Raw genomic sequence first — 13,415 nt, 5'->3', positions numbered from 1 at the left:
CCCACATCAGGCTCTCTGCTCAGCGGGGAGCCTGCCTCCCCCCCTCTCTCTCTGCCTGCCTCTCTGCCTACTTGTGATCTCTGTCAAATAAATAAATAAAATCTTAACAACAACAACAAAAAAATGGACTTTGGGAAGTGTTCCTAAAGAGCCACATATTTTTCTGATGAACTTTAGCTCTCTACTAATTAAGAAAACAGTTCTAATTTTTCTCCTATCCTAGTTAACTCTGTCTACCATTTGTAGATACTTTCAGTGGAGGTAATCTGTCACAAAACTTGCCAACATACAAATTAATGGAAATATAATTTAATGTGAAGTACATTGAATTTTCTCACAGGCTTCCAAACTAATTAAACTTTGTGCCAAATGTAGTTTGTTGATAGAGGAGTGTTATTTTCATCCCTATACAAGAGAGTTCGGAATGATTTTCGCTACATCTTTGTAACTGTAATGGTGACAGCTCAGAGCACTTGTACTACAGCTCTTTAAAGACATCAGTGGATCACTGCTAAGAGTTGCACAATATAACAAAAGTGGCAGGTAAATAGTTCATTATGCTTCAAGTTGCCACAGAAAGAGCTTAATGTAGCTTGACATGTGAGTGCATTTGAAGGGTAAATTTGGTTGAGGGAAATGAGAAAGGGAGAATGGAGGATGGAAAAGGCAAGATGAGGGCAAAAGCAACACAAAATTCATGCCAGGAGGACCCACCCATTGGCATGAGCTGGGTCATAAATTTGGGTAATTTTCTAGGGCATTGAGTAAGACAACTGAATGTAATAGTCACATGTATATAAGAAGTATTTACACGATTCCCAAGAGAAACAAAATGATCCTTAACACTGAGACTAAAGAATAGTGTCTCCCATGAGTTCTCATAAAGGAGACGGTAGTATTATGTAACATCCCTTTAGTAAATAAAGTAGTGGGTTATGTAACTTTGGTTTTTATAATGCCAAGACAGGGTTTTACAGGAAGCCAACCTGCTATTCACTAGCTGTACTGATCTCTGCTGCTTTGCTCTAGAGGAAATAATACACTTTAGATCTCTCTGGCCATCATTAATTAATGTAATTTCTTCAGATGACATTTTTATAACTAGTCTGTAGCAGTGAGCTTAAGAAGAAACCCAGTTCAGAGGCACCTGGTTGGCTCAGTGGGTTAAAGCCTCTGCCTTCAGATCAGGTCATGATCCCAGGGTTCTGGGGTCAAGCCCCACATTGGGCTCTCTGCTCAGCAGGGAGCCTGCTTCCCTCTCTCTCTCTGCCTGCTGCTCTGCCTACTTGTGATCCCTGTCTCTCAAATAAATAAAATCTTTAAAAAAAAGGAGAAGGAGAAGAGGAAGAAGAAACCAAGTTCAGCTTTTCGTTGAGCTAAAAGAAATATTGTGTTAACATTCAGGGAAGCTGGAAACTGAATTTATATACTTCCAAGAAAGTTGAAGTTCTGACAAAAGTTAATACTGAAGACAAGGCCCTATCGCTACATGAAGAAGGGCGGAGGAAAAGTTCTTGGGCTGGGTTAACACATTCCTCAAAGAAGCGGTTTAGCGTCTGCTGAAGCATATGAGTGAAGCAAAAATCAAAGTGACAGGTACTACTTAGTAGAGCATGGCCTTAATTACTTTATTTTTTTATTTTAGTTTTTTCATAGTTACTTTAGCATGGAAAAATATATTATGGTATATTATGTTATGTTGTGTTATGTTGTATATAACTGTTTTACTTAGAAAACCTTCATAAAATTCTTTAGAGTAATATAACTTCCTACTGTTTTCTTCAAGATAAGCTATTTGTAACATAAATACCTAGATAATTGATTTAATTGGCTCAGAGGATCAAACACAAACCAGGTAGGAGTTTAGGGTAGGTGGGGAGAGGTTTCACCAATTCTTTAAATAATTAAATAGAAGGGTCAACTATATTAAAATTAAGATCATCCCTGGTGTTTGAACATGTCATCCATAGACAAGAGAATGCTTCAGTGTAACAAAGAATTAATTAGTGATTACAGATTGTTTAATTACCCCTTGAAATAGCTTCTAACCCAGAAAAACATTTCTTCTAGATTTATAAAATCAAAATAACTTGCAATCTGTTTTAAGGTCAAACCAGATTATATATCATATCTCTTTAGGAATTTAAAAGCCATACAATGTCAATTAAACACATAGCATTTTACTATTTTCTGCACTTCATCTATAAGAAGATACATGTTTAAAAGTAGTTTCTTGGTGACTTACTATAGCTATCATTTTCTTATGTAGAACATTCATATAAAAAGTTCAGGCTTCTAGTATATGAAGAAAGAAACTTAAACAAGTAGTTTAGATGGAATGCTCACTAATCTAAAAATCTGGAGATCAATATTTGCCTTCAGAATAAGATAGACTATATTTTGCATCCAGCCAGTGGGACTGTCCAAACAGAGTTGATGAAGGTCTTTGAATAGTTATAGCAAATCTAGTAGTGAATCTTCAGCAGATGTTTTATTTACTTGAGATTTTTAAAAAATTGGCTCTAGACTATGACAGATGATGATTAAGGCCTTCTCAGAGAACTATCTTGGATCCCTACAAGGACAGCTGAACTTCCTTTGTAGGGTTGAGAAGACAAGGCAGTTAAGTGTGTATGTGGATATAAACATCTTTCTAAATGAATTCTTTTTTTTCCATTTAAGATTTTCTGACATAGATTTATTTTTCCTGAGTTCAAAATAATGAATTTAAATGCGACTTAAACATAATAAAATAAAAGGGTCCCTTCTGACTTTAACTTTATATATAGACATGCTATTTTGGCCAACTTTTTCTCCCTGTTTGTCCTCCTTTTGGGGCAAAGTATTTGAAGTTTCATTGATATGTTAGCACATCTATGAATGGCTAGATTTCTACGCCTTAAGCGAAAAGTAGATTATAATTTTCCAGTTCTGAGTTCTCCCTCTACATAAATGTAATAATTTTGGTAGCTTCATTCACTCTTTAAAGACAGTAAAATGGGATGAAGGAACAAAAATTTCCAGTAACTATTCCTATCAAAATGCCAACATGACTGTAACTGAAGTTAATCAAACTAAAGTCGAGGATCATCAAAGATAAATCTGACCTTAGAGAAAACGATGAAACCTACAGGGAAAATTGAAAGCTACAAGAGGAAGCAAGGAAACCAATAAGGGATAAAAGAAAACACATACCTTTTTTAGTAAGTTTGGAGAGAGAGTGAGGGGGCTAAATGAGACTAGCATTTATATTTTTACAATTATAATGCAATTTGGTTCCCCAAGAAATAAGGACTAGTGGGTTTATAATCAGAAGGCTATAATCAAGATACAAAAAAGAAAGAAATTCTGGATCCCAAGAACTTCTCACCATTGGTCTTATTTTCTGAGACCTTATGAACTTCCCTTTCGTGAAGGCCCTTCATGATTCTCTTGTGTTGGAAGTGCTGCAATGAAGTCCCCTAAAAGCAAGGGATAACCAGGGGCAGATGGATGGGAACTAATAATTCTTGAACACCTATTTTGTGCCAGTCTGTGCTAGGGGATCTATGCAAGCAATGCCACTAAATCCTCAAAACAAACATAAAGCCCTGGAGGGTTTAGTGTTGCAGAGGTCAGAGAAGTTTACATATTTAGAAGGTAGAGACCCAAGCTCAGCCTGGGTTGGTGTGATGCCTGGAGTCACACCTCTCCTCTCTGTCCTGCTTTTTTCTGGGGAAGAGATAGGAGTGTGTTGGAATGCGCACATCTCTTTCAGATGAAGTTAACTGTTCATCTGAACCCACAGTTACATTTAATAAGAATATGTAAAAGTCTTCTATTTGACAATAAACATGCCTTACTTTTTGGTTTACGAGCACTGGAGCATCACTTAAGGAAGTGGCCCAATTTACAAAGTCAGTTACATCAACCGTCTTGGCTCCTTTGAGAAGCTTCTCTTTCAGTTCATATGCGTATTTTGGGGTTCCTCCTCTTATGAGTGAAATAACGTTATCGATGATGCCATCACGGCTCATGTTTCCTGAGAAGAAAAAGAGGATATAAATGAAGCATTTATAGTCCTGCGACATTTGAGTAACATTTACAGAACCCTTTCATAAAGTATTGTCTAGTATATTTATTGAATTTTATTTATGTAATTTTTTTTTACCCCAAATCTCTAGCAATTTTTATGAGGCTTTAATTGTCTTTAAAAAAATAAAAACAATATGACAGTTGAGATACATTGATGTTTCCGAGGTCATCACTTATGCACAAACACACATAGGAAGTACACATGACTTTGGGCTACACTCTACATTTTTGGTTTCAGACTTACCTTCCTAATTAGATTTTATATAAGTTTGTTTTAAACTACTTTAAAATTATGAAAAATCAAAGAGTGTAAAAAAGAATCAGGTGGAAAGAAAAATTTCTTTCTACCTCACATTCCTAACTCTCTCTCCTTCAGTCTCTCTCTCCAGACTAAACCACTTTTAACAAAATTTGTGAACCTTACAGGACTGTAAATTTTTCAAACTGGAAAGGAATTTAAATATTTTTAGTTATACTTCCTCATTTTTATAAATGAGAAAACAGATCAGACAGGTGGAGTGACTAGCTCAAGACTAGCTTAAGGGCCAAATATTGAAATTAGGACATTTGATGGCAAGTTCAGATTTCTTTGCATTTCATCAGTGGTTTCCAATAATGGCCACATGTTAGAGGCTGGTATGTTTTAAAGTATCAGGCTTTCTTCTCTCTGCCTCCCCACTATCATCTGATTCTTTAAAGGTGAGCCTCAACCCTTTGTATGTCTGAAAATGCTCTCAAATTAGATTAAAGATTGAGAACTCCAGCACTACCACATGCTTGTAAATATGCTAAATATTAACAATTCAAGCAACATTTATACCAAAGATATTTATATTTTTATTATTCATTTATTTATTTATTTATTTTTTAAAGATTTTATTTATTTATTTGACAGAGAGAGATCACAAGTAGGCAGAGAGGCAGTCAGAGTGAGAGGGGGGAAGCAGGCTCGCCACTGAGCAGAGAGCCCGATGTGGGGCTCGATCCTAGAACCCTGGGATCATGACCTGAGCTGAAGGCAGAGGCTTTAATCCACTGAACCACCCAGGTGCCCCGATATTTATATTTTTAAAATGTTATGCACTGATTGAGTGTTAAGGATGGATTGAGATTGCCCCTCAGTTTTATTGAACTCTACTGACACTGTAAAAGTTTAAGGTATACAGCATAATGACTTGACACATATATATATATTGCAAAATGATTATCACAATAAGATTAGTTAACATTCATCACCTCATAGAGTTTACAAAAAATTTATTTTTTTGTGGAATGAAAACTTTTAGTATCTACATGCTTAGCGACTTTCAAACATATCACATGATACTATTAACTCAAGTCATCATGTTGTACATTGTATCCCCAGAATTTATTTACCTCATAACTGGAAGTTTGTACCTTTTGACTTATTGGATGAAGGTGGATTGGTGGTTTTGAGTCAGGGGGAAGGCTGAGTTAGGGGAATGGTTTTGGTCTTCTCCTTCCTTAAAGGTCACACAAGGTCCTGCCACTAGCCCATTTGAAGCTTTGTTAAAATAAGGGGGAAGAAAGGAGATCTTTCCTAGAGACATTTTTCTATCATTGGCCCTCTACCATTGTCATGATAAATATGTATATCTACAATGACCACCGAGGAAAGGCCTTTCCCAGAGCTGCGTGTTGTGTGACTTGCACAATGCAATGGAATACATGTCTGTGGGTTGCTTGTGTTTATAATGGTTTGGAAACTACTGTAAAGATAAAATAATTTTGAAGCACTTTAACTTTTTTTAAAGAAAGAGTATAGACAATAAGGAGAGTTTACAGTGAGAGCACAGTGCTCACGGACAATCTCATTGACAAAAAAAAAAAATCCTCCTTTTTTTTTTTTTTTTTAGTAGTGACTTAGGTCATACTTACCACTATTACCTCCACCCGTCTTTGAACAACCATCTTTATTAAAATTTCCTTCGAGTTCAACTCCAGCTTTCAGAGAAAAACCCAGATCAAATCCGAGGCATCTCTTTACATCCCTTAGTTCAACACCTGTTTAATATATTTAGTTGAAAATTATTAAATAATATCTATCAACATCACAAATAAATTCTGATTTTGCTATTTTGTATGAAAAAGGAAAGGGAGAAGTTAAATTAAACCTAGGGTTTCATGGTTAAATTTAGAAGTTGGGATCTGGAACATTCAGGAATTCATTTATTCAACAAATATTTTTTGTGTATCCACAACTAGTGAGAGCTTGAGAAATGTCAGGTGGCTTTCCTCATGAGAAAGGGAGAGGGTGGATAAAAATGGAAGACCACCCTAGAAATCCAGAATACTAAATTTCCAACTGTAACCTAAGAGGCATAAAGACTTTGATTCTGAATATGGGGATGAAAATACCTAAGTGATCCCAACAAGCTTAGATTCTCTCCCTCCGCTGTAGAGCATGAAAAATGTTCCGACAGGGTCTGGACAGCCCAAATCTAGGGGTAGGACATGGCTTGGTTCTCAGGTATTTCCAATGAAGAAGTAAGAAACATGGCTTTCCTCTCAAAGTTACCAGAACTGACCTAATGATCCTTGTCTATTAAGGCCAGATGCTAAGTAAATTTAAGTTGCTAGGTCTGAGTTATCCAAGATTAAAGATTTCAGCCCATGAAGCTTTTTCACCAAAGCAACTCTTATCTTGAAGTATTCCTTGTGTTTTGATCATCCTTGCTGAGCCTTTCCCTTCTGATTTTCAAGTTACTCAAGACATAATCCTCTTGTCCCCCTCATCCATGTGATATCTATTAAAATAGCCTACCAGGCAAGACTCATGAAACTTCATTATTCTATCTCACAGGATATAGCCCTGTAGGGCAGTATAAGCCAAATAAACCCATATTCACTCTCCCTGTCTGTGTTTCTCTCTGCTCAAGACTGAGGCATCAAGAACAATTTGTTCTGGCCATATTGGTTCCATCTATAAAGCGCTTATCAACTGTGTGGGCAATGTCATACTTTAAGCTCATAGCCATATCCCATTCTTCATGTGACACAGAGGCTACAGGGAAGGAACCATGGAAAAGGTTTTGGGCAACACTTCCCTCCCTAAGAGACACACTGAAAAAAACTGAGGGTGGAGAAAGGAGCTATGTTGGCACTTATCTCCTTTATAAGGAATATTATAACTAGACGTAATGACTCACAAAATAAATAATTAAAACTTATTAACACAGTCACTTTGCATCTACTTTATTCTTAAAAATCTTAAATGAAGCCATTAGGCCAGTATGTTAACTATGTAGTACATAGACCATTCCTGTATATGTGGTAGACACTGATGGCCAACCATAGCCTTCTTCCCACGTTTCAAGTGTGGTCAGGAATCCACCTAACATGGACCCAATTCAACTACCACCTTGTGATTAGACTTGTCGTAAGATGAAGTAAACTGATTTTCTACCCTTGCTTTAAGACCCTATATGTATATAATCTTAACATTACTTTCTTCCTCCTCCCTAAAAGAAATTTAGAACATTATTTTACTTCCAATATTGAAGAACCCTTTGGAAGATGATTTTCATGCATATAATTGAACTGGTTTATTGATTAAGAAATAGATTATATAAATTATGTCTCTTGAAAAAAAATTATGTCTCTTGTACTTTTTTCACATTTTAAGTAGAATTTCACTAAAAGCAGTATCCCCAGCTGATATTAAATTACAGTATAATTTTGTTCATTTCTCAATAGTGCATGACCAAGTCATCTTGTTTAATATGACCAAGTCAATTTATTGTCTGATAGGGTTTTGGATGACCAAGGGAAGGGAGAGCATTCTCTCAAAGAAGCAGGTTATAGGAGTTTATTTTAAAGCCTTTAGCCATTGAGAGAGATTAGCAAAAGGAATAATGATTGGTTAAAACAGCATTAGAAGTTAGAACTCTATTTCCAAGTATACCTTTCTGTTTCATGGATGCTTTATCCAAAACATATATTAGTTCATAGAATCCTCCTAAAGACCCAGAGCTACTGTAGTGGGTTCCATAGGTTTCCAAAAATGCAAAATATTCCCCCTTTGCGTAGGTACTTGGCAGAGCTTTTAAATCATCCAAGAAAGTTTGTGTCAGAACGACATCCCGACTTCTCATCACAAATCTCCCCAGTTGAATTTCTCCTTTCACAAGCAGAAACATTTTTTCCTTGGTTGTAGAACAGAAGGAAAAAAAATATATGAGTTTCATCACCACTCTTTCAAATTTAAAAGTCACAAAAATAAAAAAAATCACAAAAACTCACAAAATTTAAAACTTTAGAACCAGGCAATAAACGTTTTAGCAGTGACCGTAGATGACCACTTTAACCCAGTAGGGTGGCAAACTCAAAATGCGATTAGTTTGCACTGTTGATGAAAATGGGCAACAACTGGAACTCTTAAGCACTGCTGGTGGGAATGTACAAACAGCCTGATTGGTGTGGAGAACTGCTTGGCAATTTCTTATAAAAGTAAACACACATCTACCCTGTCATCAGCAATTCCACTTCTTAGTTACCTAAGATCAGTGACAAAATAGTCCACAAAAAGATCTACATAAGACTTTAGGAGCAATATTAGTCAGAAGAGCTTAAAACTAGAAATCACTTAAATGTCCAGAAATAAAAGAATTGATCAATAATTTGTGGTATGTTCACAAAAAGGAATACTAGTTAGCAATACAAAGGAACAAACTACCAATACACGCAACAACATAAATACATCCCCAAAATATTATGCTGAATGAAAAGAGACACAAAAGAGTTTGTACTGTCTGATTTCATTTATATAAAGTTCTAGACCAGGTGAAATTAAGCTATGGTCAGAGAAATCTGAAGAATGGTTGCTTCTCAAGCAGTAGGGAATTGACTGAAGAGGGCATGAGGGAATTTTCTTGAGGTGAAAATGTTCTACATCTTCTTTGATGAAGTGATTACACAAGTGGATACAAAAGTCAAAGCTCATGGAACTACAGGCTTAAAATATTTGCTACTTGCATTTTATCACTTGTAAGTTATACCTCATTAAGTTGATTATAAAATGTTGACAATGGAAGGAAAGGTAAACATCCTATATGCAGCCCAATTTAAAAAAAAAAAAAAAAAAAAAAAAAAAGGAAAATTCTGATCCAAAGGTATCAAGTTATTTGCCCCAAATCACAAAAATAGTCTGTGGCAGTGATTAGTACCACAAACCTAGGTCTCAGGTCTCCCTGCTCCTTCTACTACATCTTTACAATTTTTGATAACAAAGATAGGATAGACAACACTTTTAAGACATGCAAACTAACCAAGTGAATAGTTACGCATTCCTAGGGAAGATGGCTTCAATTTCCAGGAGAAAACTGAGGCAGTGACAAAGAACTACATGTTTCAACATCCCATACTGTCCCAGTCAAAACTAAACTACAATGTAAGTTTCTCCTGCTATAGTCGCAGTTAACACATGTTTATTGCATAGAAGTTTAAAACATTTTACTATTTTTTGAAGTATATCTTGGTGTATATGAACATCACACCAAACTTCCTGTGTTTTAGAAGCACAACTGTTCACACTGTATGACTTTAGGTGATGGTCAGTGACTTAGTCTTCAACAATAATCTTAAAGAAACTTACTCCATACATAATAAGTATATGAATTCACCTTCTGATGACCTGCAAAATAATTCTCATTGTAGTCTCAAAGGTGCACAAAACATATTTGGATACCTTTTCATTGTTGAATTAGGAGGTATAACTGTAAGACAGATGTTAATGTTCTTTGGCTCAACTTATTTCAGAGGTAGGCCTTAGATCATTTCCATCCAAACATAAAGTTGTTTCTTCCTTCTTAGATAATAAAAACAAAATCTCTTGGCCTCACTTGTCTAATCATTTGCTACAAATTTCTTTGTCTTCATTAGAAGTGAAATTCCTTTTAAAGAATTTTCCATATTGGCTATTTTCAATTCCTCTAAAATCTAATTCAGTCATACAGTTCTGCTTACTACTTCAGCAAAACTTCTCTTGTCAAAGTCACCAATGACCTTCACAATGATAAAGCCAGCAGTGGTTACTTCTTAGTCCTTCTTCTTTGACATATTAACACATTTGAAACAGTTCATTACTCCTTTCTCTTTGATAGGGTTTATTTTCTTATCTTCTAGGGCATTTCTTCTCACATTATGAAGTGTAGACAGATCACCCATAGAATCTACCCATAAAATGCAATTCTGATTCAGTAGGTCTGTGTTAGAGGCTGAGGTTCTAACTTCCCAATGATACTGATCCATGGACCACACTTTGAGTAGTGAGGTTCTAGGGCGTTATTGTCACTTCTTGCTGTCCTCTGCCGGTTCTTCCTCTTTTGCTAGACCTTTTCTCTTTCTGTTGAAATTCCTTGAGTTAAGTCTTGGATGTTCCCTTTTCTATTTACATTAACTCTTAGTGATCCCACCAAACCCTAAGACTGTGAACATTCCCTACATTTGAACAACTCCCAAACTTACAGCTCAATCCCAAATCATTTTGCCAAATTCCAGACTTATAACACCAACTTCCTACTTCACATCTCCAAGTGAATGTCGAATAGGCATCTCAAACTTAATCTAAAATTGAACTATTGTTTTTCTTCTTTCAACCTGCTCTACCTAAAGTGTTCTCCATCTCAGTTGGTAGCAATTTCCAGCCTTCCAGTTGCGTAGGCCCCAAATCTTTGACTCGTGCTTGACCCTTTACCTGTTCTATCCATCTGCACACAGCTGGTTTCCTGCAATAGCTTTCAACAAACCTTTTTAATTTTGCTCTTCACTCTTGTAATTTCTTCCCGTTTAAAATATACTAACATATGTCAGTCTTCTAGTCAAAAATTCTACCGATCTCCCATGTCATTCAGAGAAAAAGCTAAACTCAGAACAGGCTGTGAGGCCATTCATGATCTGGTTCAGTGTAAACTTTCTAACTCATTGTCTTCTGGTTCACTTTGGCCCAATGGCCGATATGTTCCCACCTTAGAGACTTGTCTCTAACAGCTCCTTCTGCCAGGTACATCATCCCAACTATGACTATTTGGCTATTTCTCCTCCTTCAAATCTTTGCTCAGATTTCATTTTTTTAATGAAGTCTACCCTGAACTTTCTTTTTAGTATTGCCCTTGCCTAGCACTCTTGCTTTCCCTTGTGTTATTCCATAGCACTTATCACTTTCTAAATACTATATATCTTGCTTTTTTGCTATTAGGTTTATTTTGTCTATCTCTCCCTGCTGAACTTTCAGCTCCATGAGAACAGGAATCTTTTTTAGGTTGGTTCACAAATGTATTCTAAGCCCTTGAAACAGTGCCTGGCCACATAAGAAAGCCACATTAAATATTTGTTGTATGATTTAAAGGATTTTCCAGCTGCATAATATGGATGGGTATGCATATTAACATAGAGACTAGGTAGAGAGCCATTCAAAACAATTGTATGATTAGGCACAACTTAAGTACTAAAAGTGAATTATTATTATTTTTAAAAGAGGAGAGGGTATCTAAACATGTGACTGTATTATCAGAAAAGGAAAAATGAATGTTTTATCAGCATCATACTGATTACAGAAAGTGTTTTCTGTATTTCAAAGGCGATGAAACAAAATTCTAAATCTGACTTAAATATTAAAGGATAAACACATTTTCAAAGCCTTAAATTAAATGTATAATTACAAAGTAAGCAGACCAATGTAATATGCAATGTGTACAATTTCATGGCCTCATTACTTTAGAGATGCTTCCCAGTAAGTAAATAGTTATCAGTGTAAGGCATTGTGATGAATTACCCAAATTCCTCAGTCTGATTCTTCATTGTCATTCTGAAGATGGTATAAATTCAACAGTCCATTACCACAGTCTCAGTCCAAAAGCATGCTCCGAATTTTTAATATGCTTGTTCTTCTGTTCATCACCACCAAACATCTTACCCCCTTATATTACAAGAGATCCCATGGGCCTCTTCTGCAGTTAGCATTCTTCTTCCTGAACTCCTAGCCACACATTTGGAGATTTGTTGAGTATTTTTTTTCCTCTCTCTTCAGTGAACTCTATTTGCTCCAAACATTTAAACTTAAAACAGGGGGTTTGGTTACTTTGATAAATATCCCATTATATTCTTTGTTTTAAGCTTTGGTCTTACCGTTTTAGAAGAACGTGAGAGTAAGCTCTGGTAACTCTCATTTTTGGAATATGTGAGTCCAAATTTGCCACCACCTTCTGTAGGATGGAAGAAATTTTTGCGAGAAGACTTTCCTTCTTCAGGCGTACTTTTATACTTTTCAATTGCTTCAGTGGGTGTGAATTTTAAAGTTACTTCTGCATTAATATTTGATGTCGTCTCTTGGACAACGGTTTTGAATACCTCTATCTGTTCTTCGTAACTTTCAGTTCTGAAATTTTTATCGGCTTTGGTCTGAAAGAGAATGATGAATTGCTGTTAAAAACAACATACAAAAAACCACCCCAAACAGACACAGATGAAAGAAAAAGCAATTATTTGAAGGGTATTTGAGCAAGGGAGTTAAGAGTGAAATACCCAAGTGATATCACTGAGCTCTGATAGGGACTCCATGACTCTGAGGACAGGACACAGGAATCTCATTGTGGGTCTGATTCCTAGTCTATGAAAAAGAAATACCACACACAGCCCAAAGACTGTTATGAGATAATGCAGTGAGATAATATATATGAAAGACTTAGAACAGAGCAAGCTTTCAAATGTTAATCTGTTAATAATTAAAGAGCAATTTGCCTAACAGATGTACAATATGTTACCATTTGTGTAAAAAAAGAAAGGAAGAAAGAAATGATAAAGCCAACCCTGACTGAAGGCTAGCACAGCTTTGAATATTTTACACGTTAATTAATTTAAGCAGAAAGGTTAAGACTTGAGCTCTGCACTCTCAACCTTTACACTCTCTTGTCCCTTAGTACATAAATACACACATAAATAATTTAAAAAAACAAAAAAAAATTTAAAAAAAAGAAAGAACAGGAAAGCAAGCAAGTTAAGAAAGGTTTTTACGTGTACCCTGAATTACTGGAAAAATCGACAAAGCTAAGAGTTTGCCCTTGAGAAGGGTAACTGTGAAAGGGAAATCTGGAATGGGAGCAGGTTTATATTTCCTTGCATAATCTTTTGTGATATTCAGACTTTTTGACTGTTTTTTTTTTTTAACACTTTCATTTTTGCATGGAAACAAACCAAAACAAAACAAAACATACAAACAAAAAAATACCCAAACTAAACAACCTAGTTAAAAATGGAAACTTTCAGTTAAAGAATTCTTTGTCAACTTGATAATTGTCAGGTATCAGTGGGAGGTTTGTCAATTT

The 13,415-nt window shown here is 35.7% G+C and overlaps 1 protein-coding gene across 1 annotated transcript in view; it reads right to left on the bottom strand.

Moving 5' to 3' along the window:
• Positions 1 to 13,415, bottom strand: part of C9 (complement C9) — a 48,579-nt gene that overhangs the window by 5,909 nt on the left and 29,255 nt on the right. Inside the window, exons 6-9 of the mRNA XM_082723441.1 lie at positions 12,220 to 12,492; positions 8,000 to 8,240; positions 5,974 to 6,099; positions 3,843 to 4,021 (exon numbers count right to left, since the gene is read on the bottom strand). Of these exons, the coding sequence (XP_082579567.1) occupies positions 3,843 to 4,021; positions 5,974 to 6,099; positions 8,000 to 8,240; positions 12,220 to 12,492 (819 nt within the window). The remainder of the gene's footprint in view (positions 1 to 3,842; positions 4,022 to 5,973; positions 6,100 to 7,999; positions 8,241 to 12,219; positions 12,493 to 13,415) is intronic.

The sequence above is a fragment of the Mustela nivalis genome (assembly GCF_964662115.1).
Source record: "Mustela nivalis genome assembly, chromosome: 3".
Taxonomy (NCBI): Eukaryota; Metazoa; Chordata; class Mammalia; order Carnivora; family Mustelidae; genus Mustela; species Mustela nivalis.
This window is presented reverse-complemented; position numbering and strand designations above follow the sequence as displayed.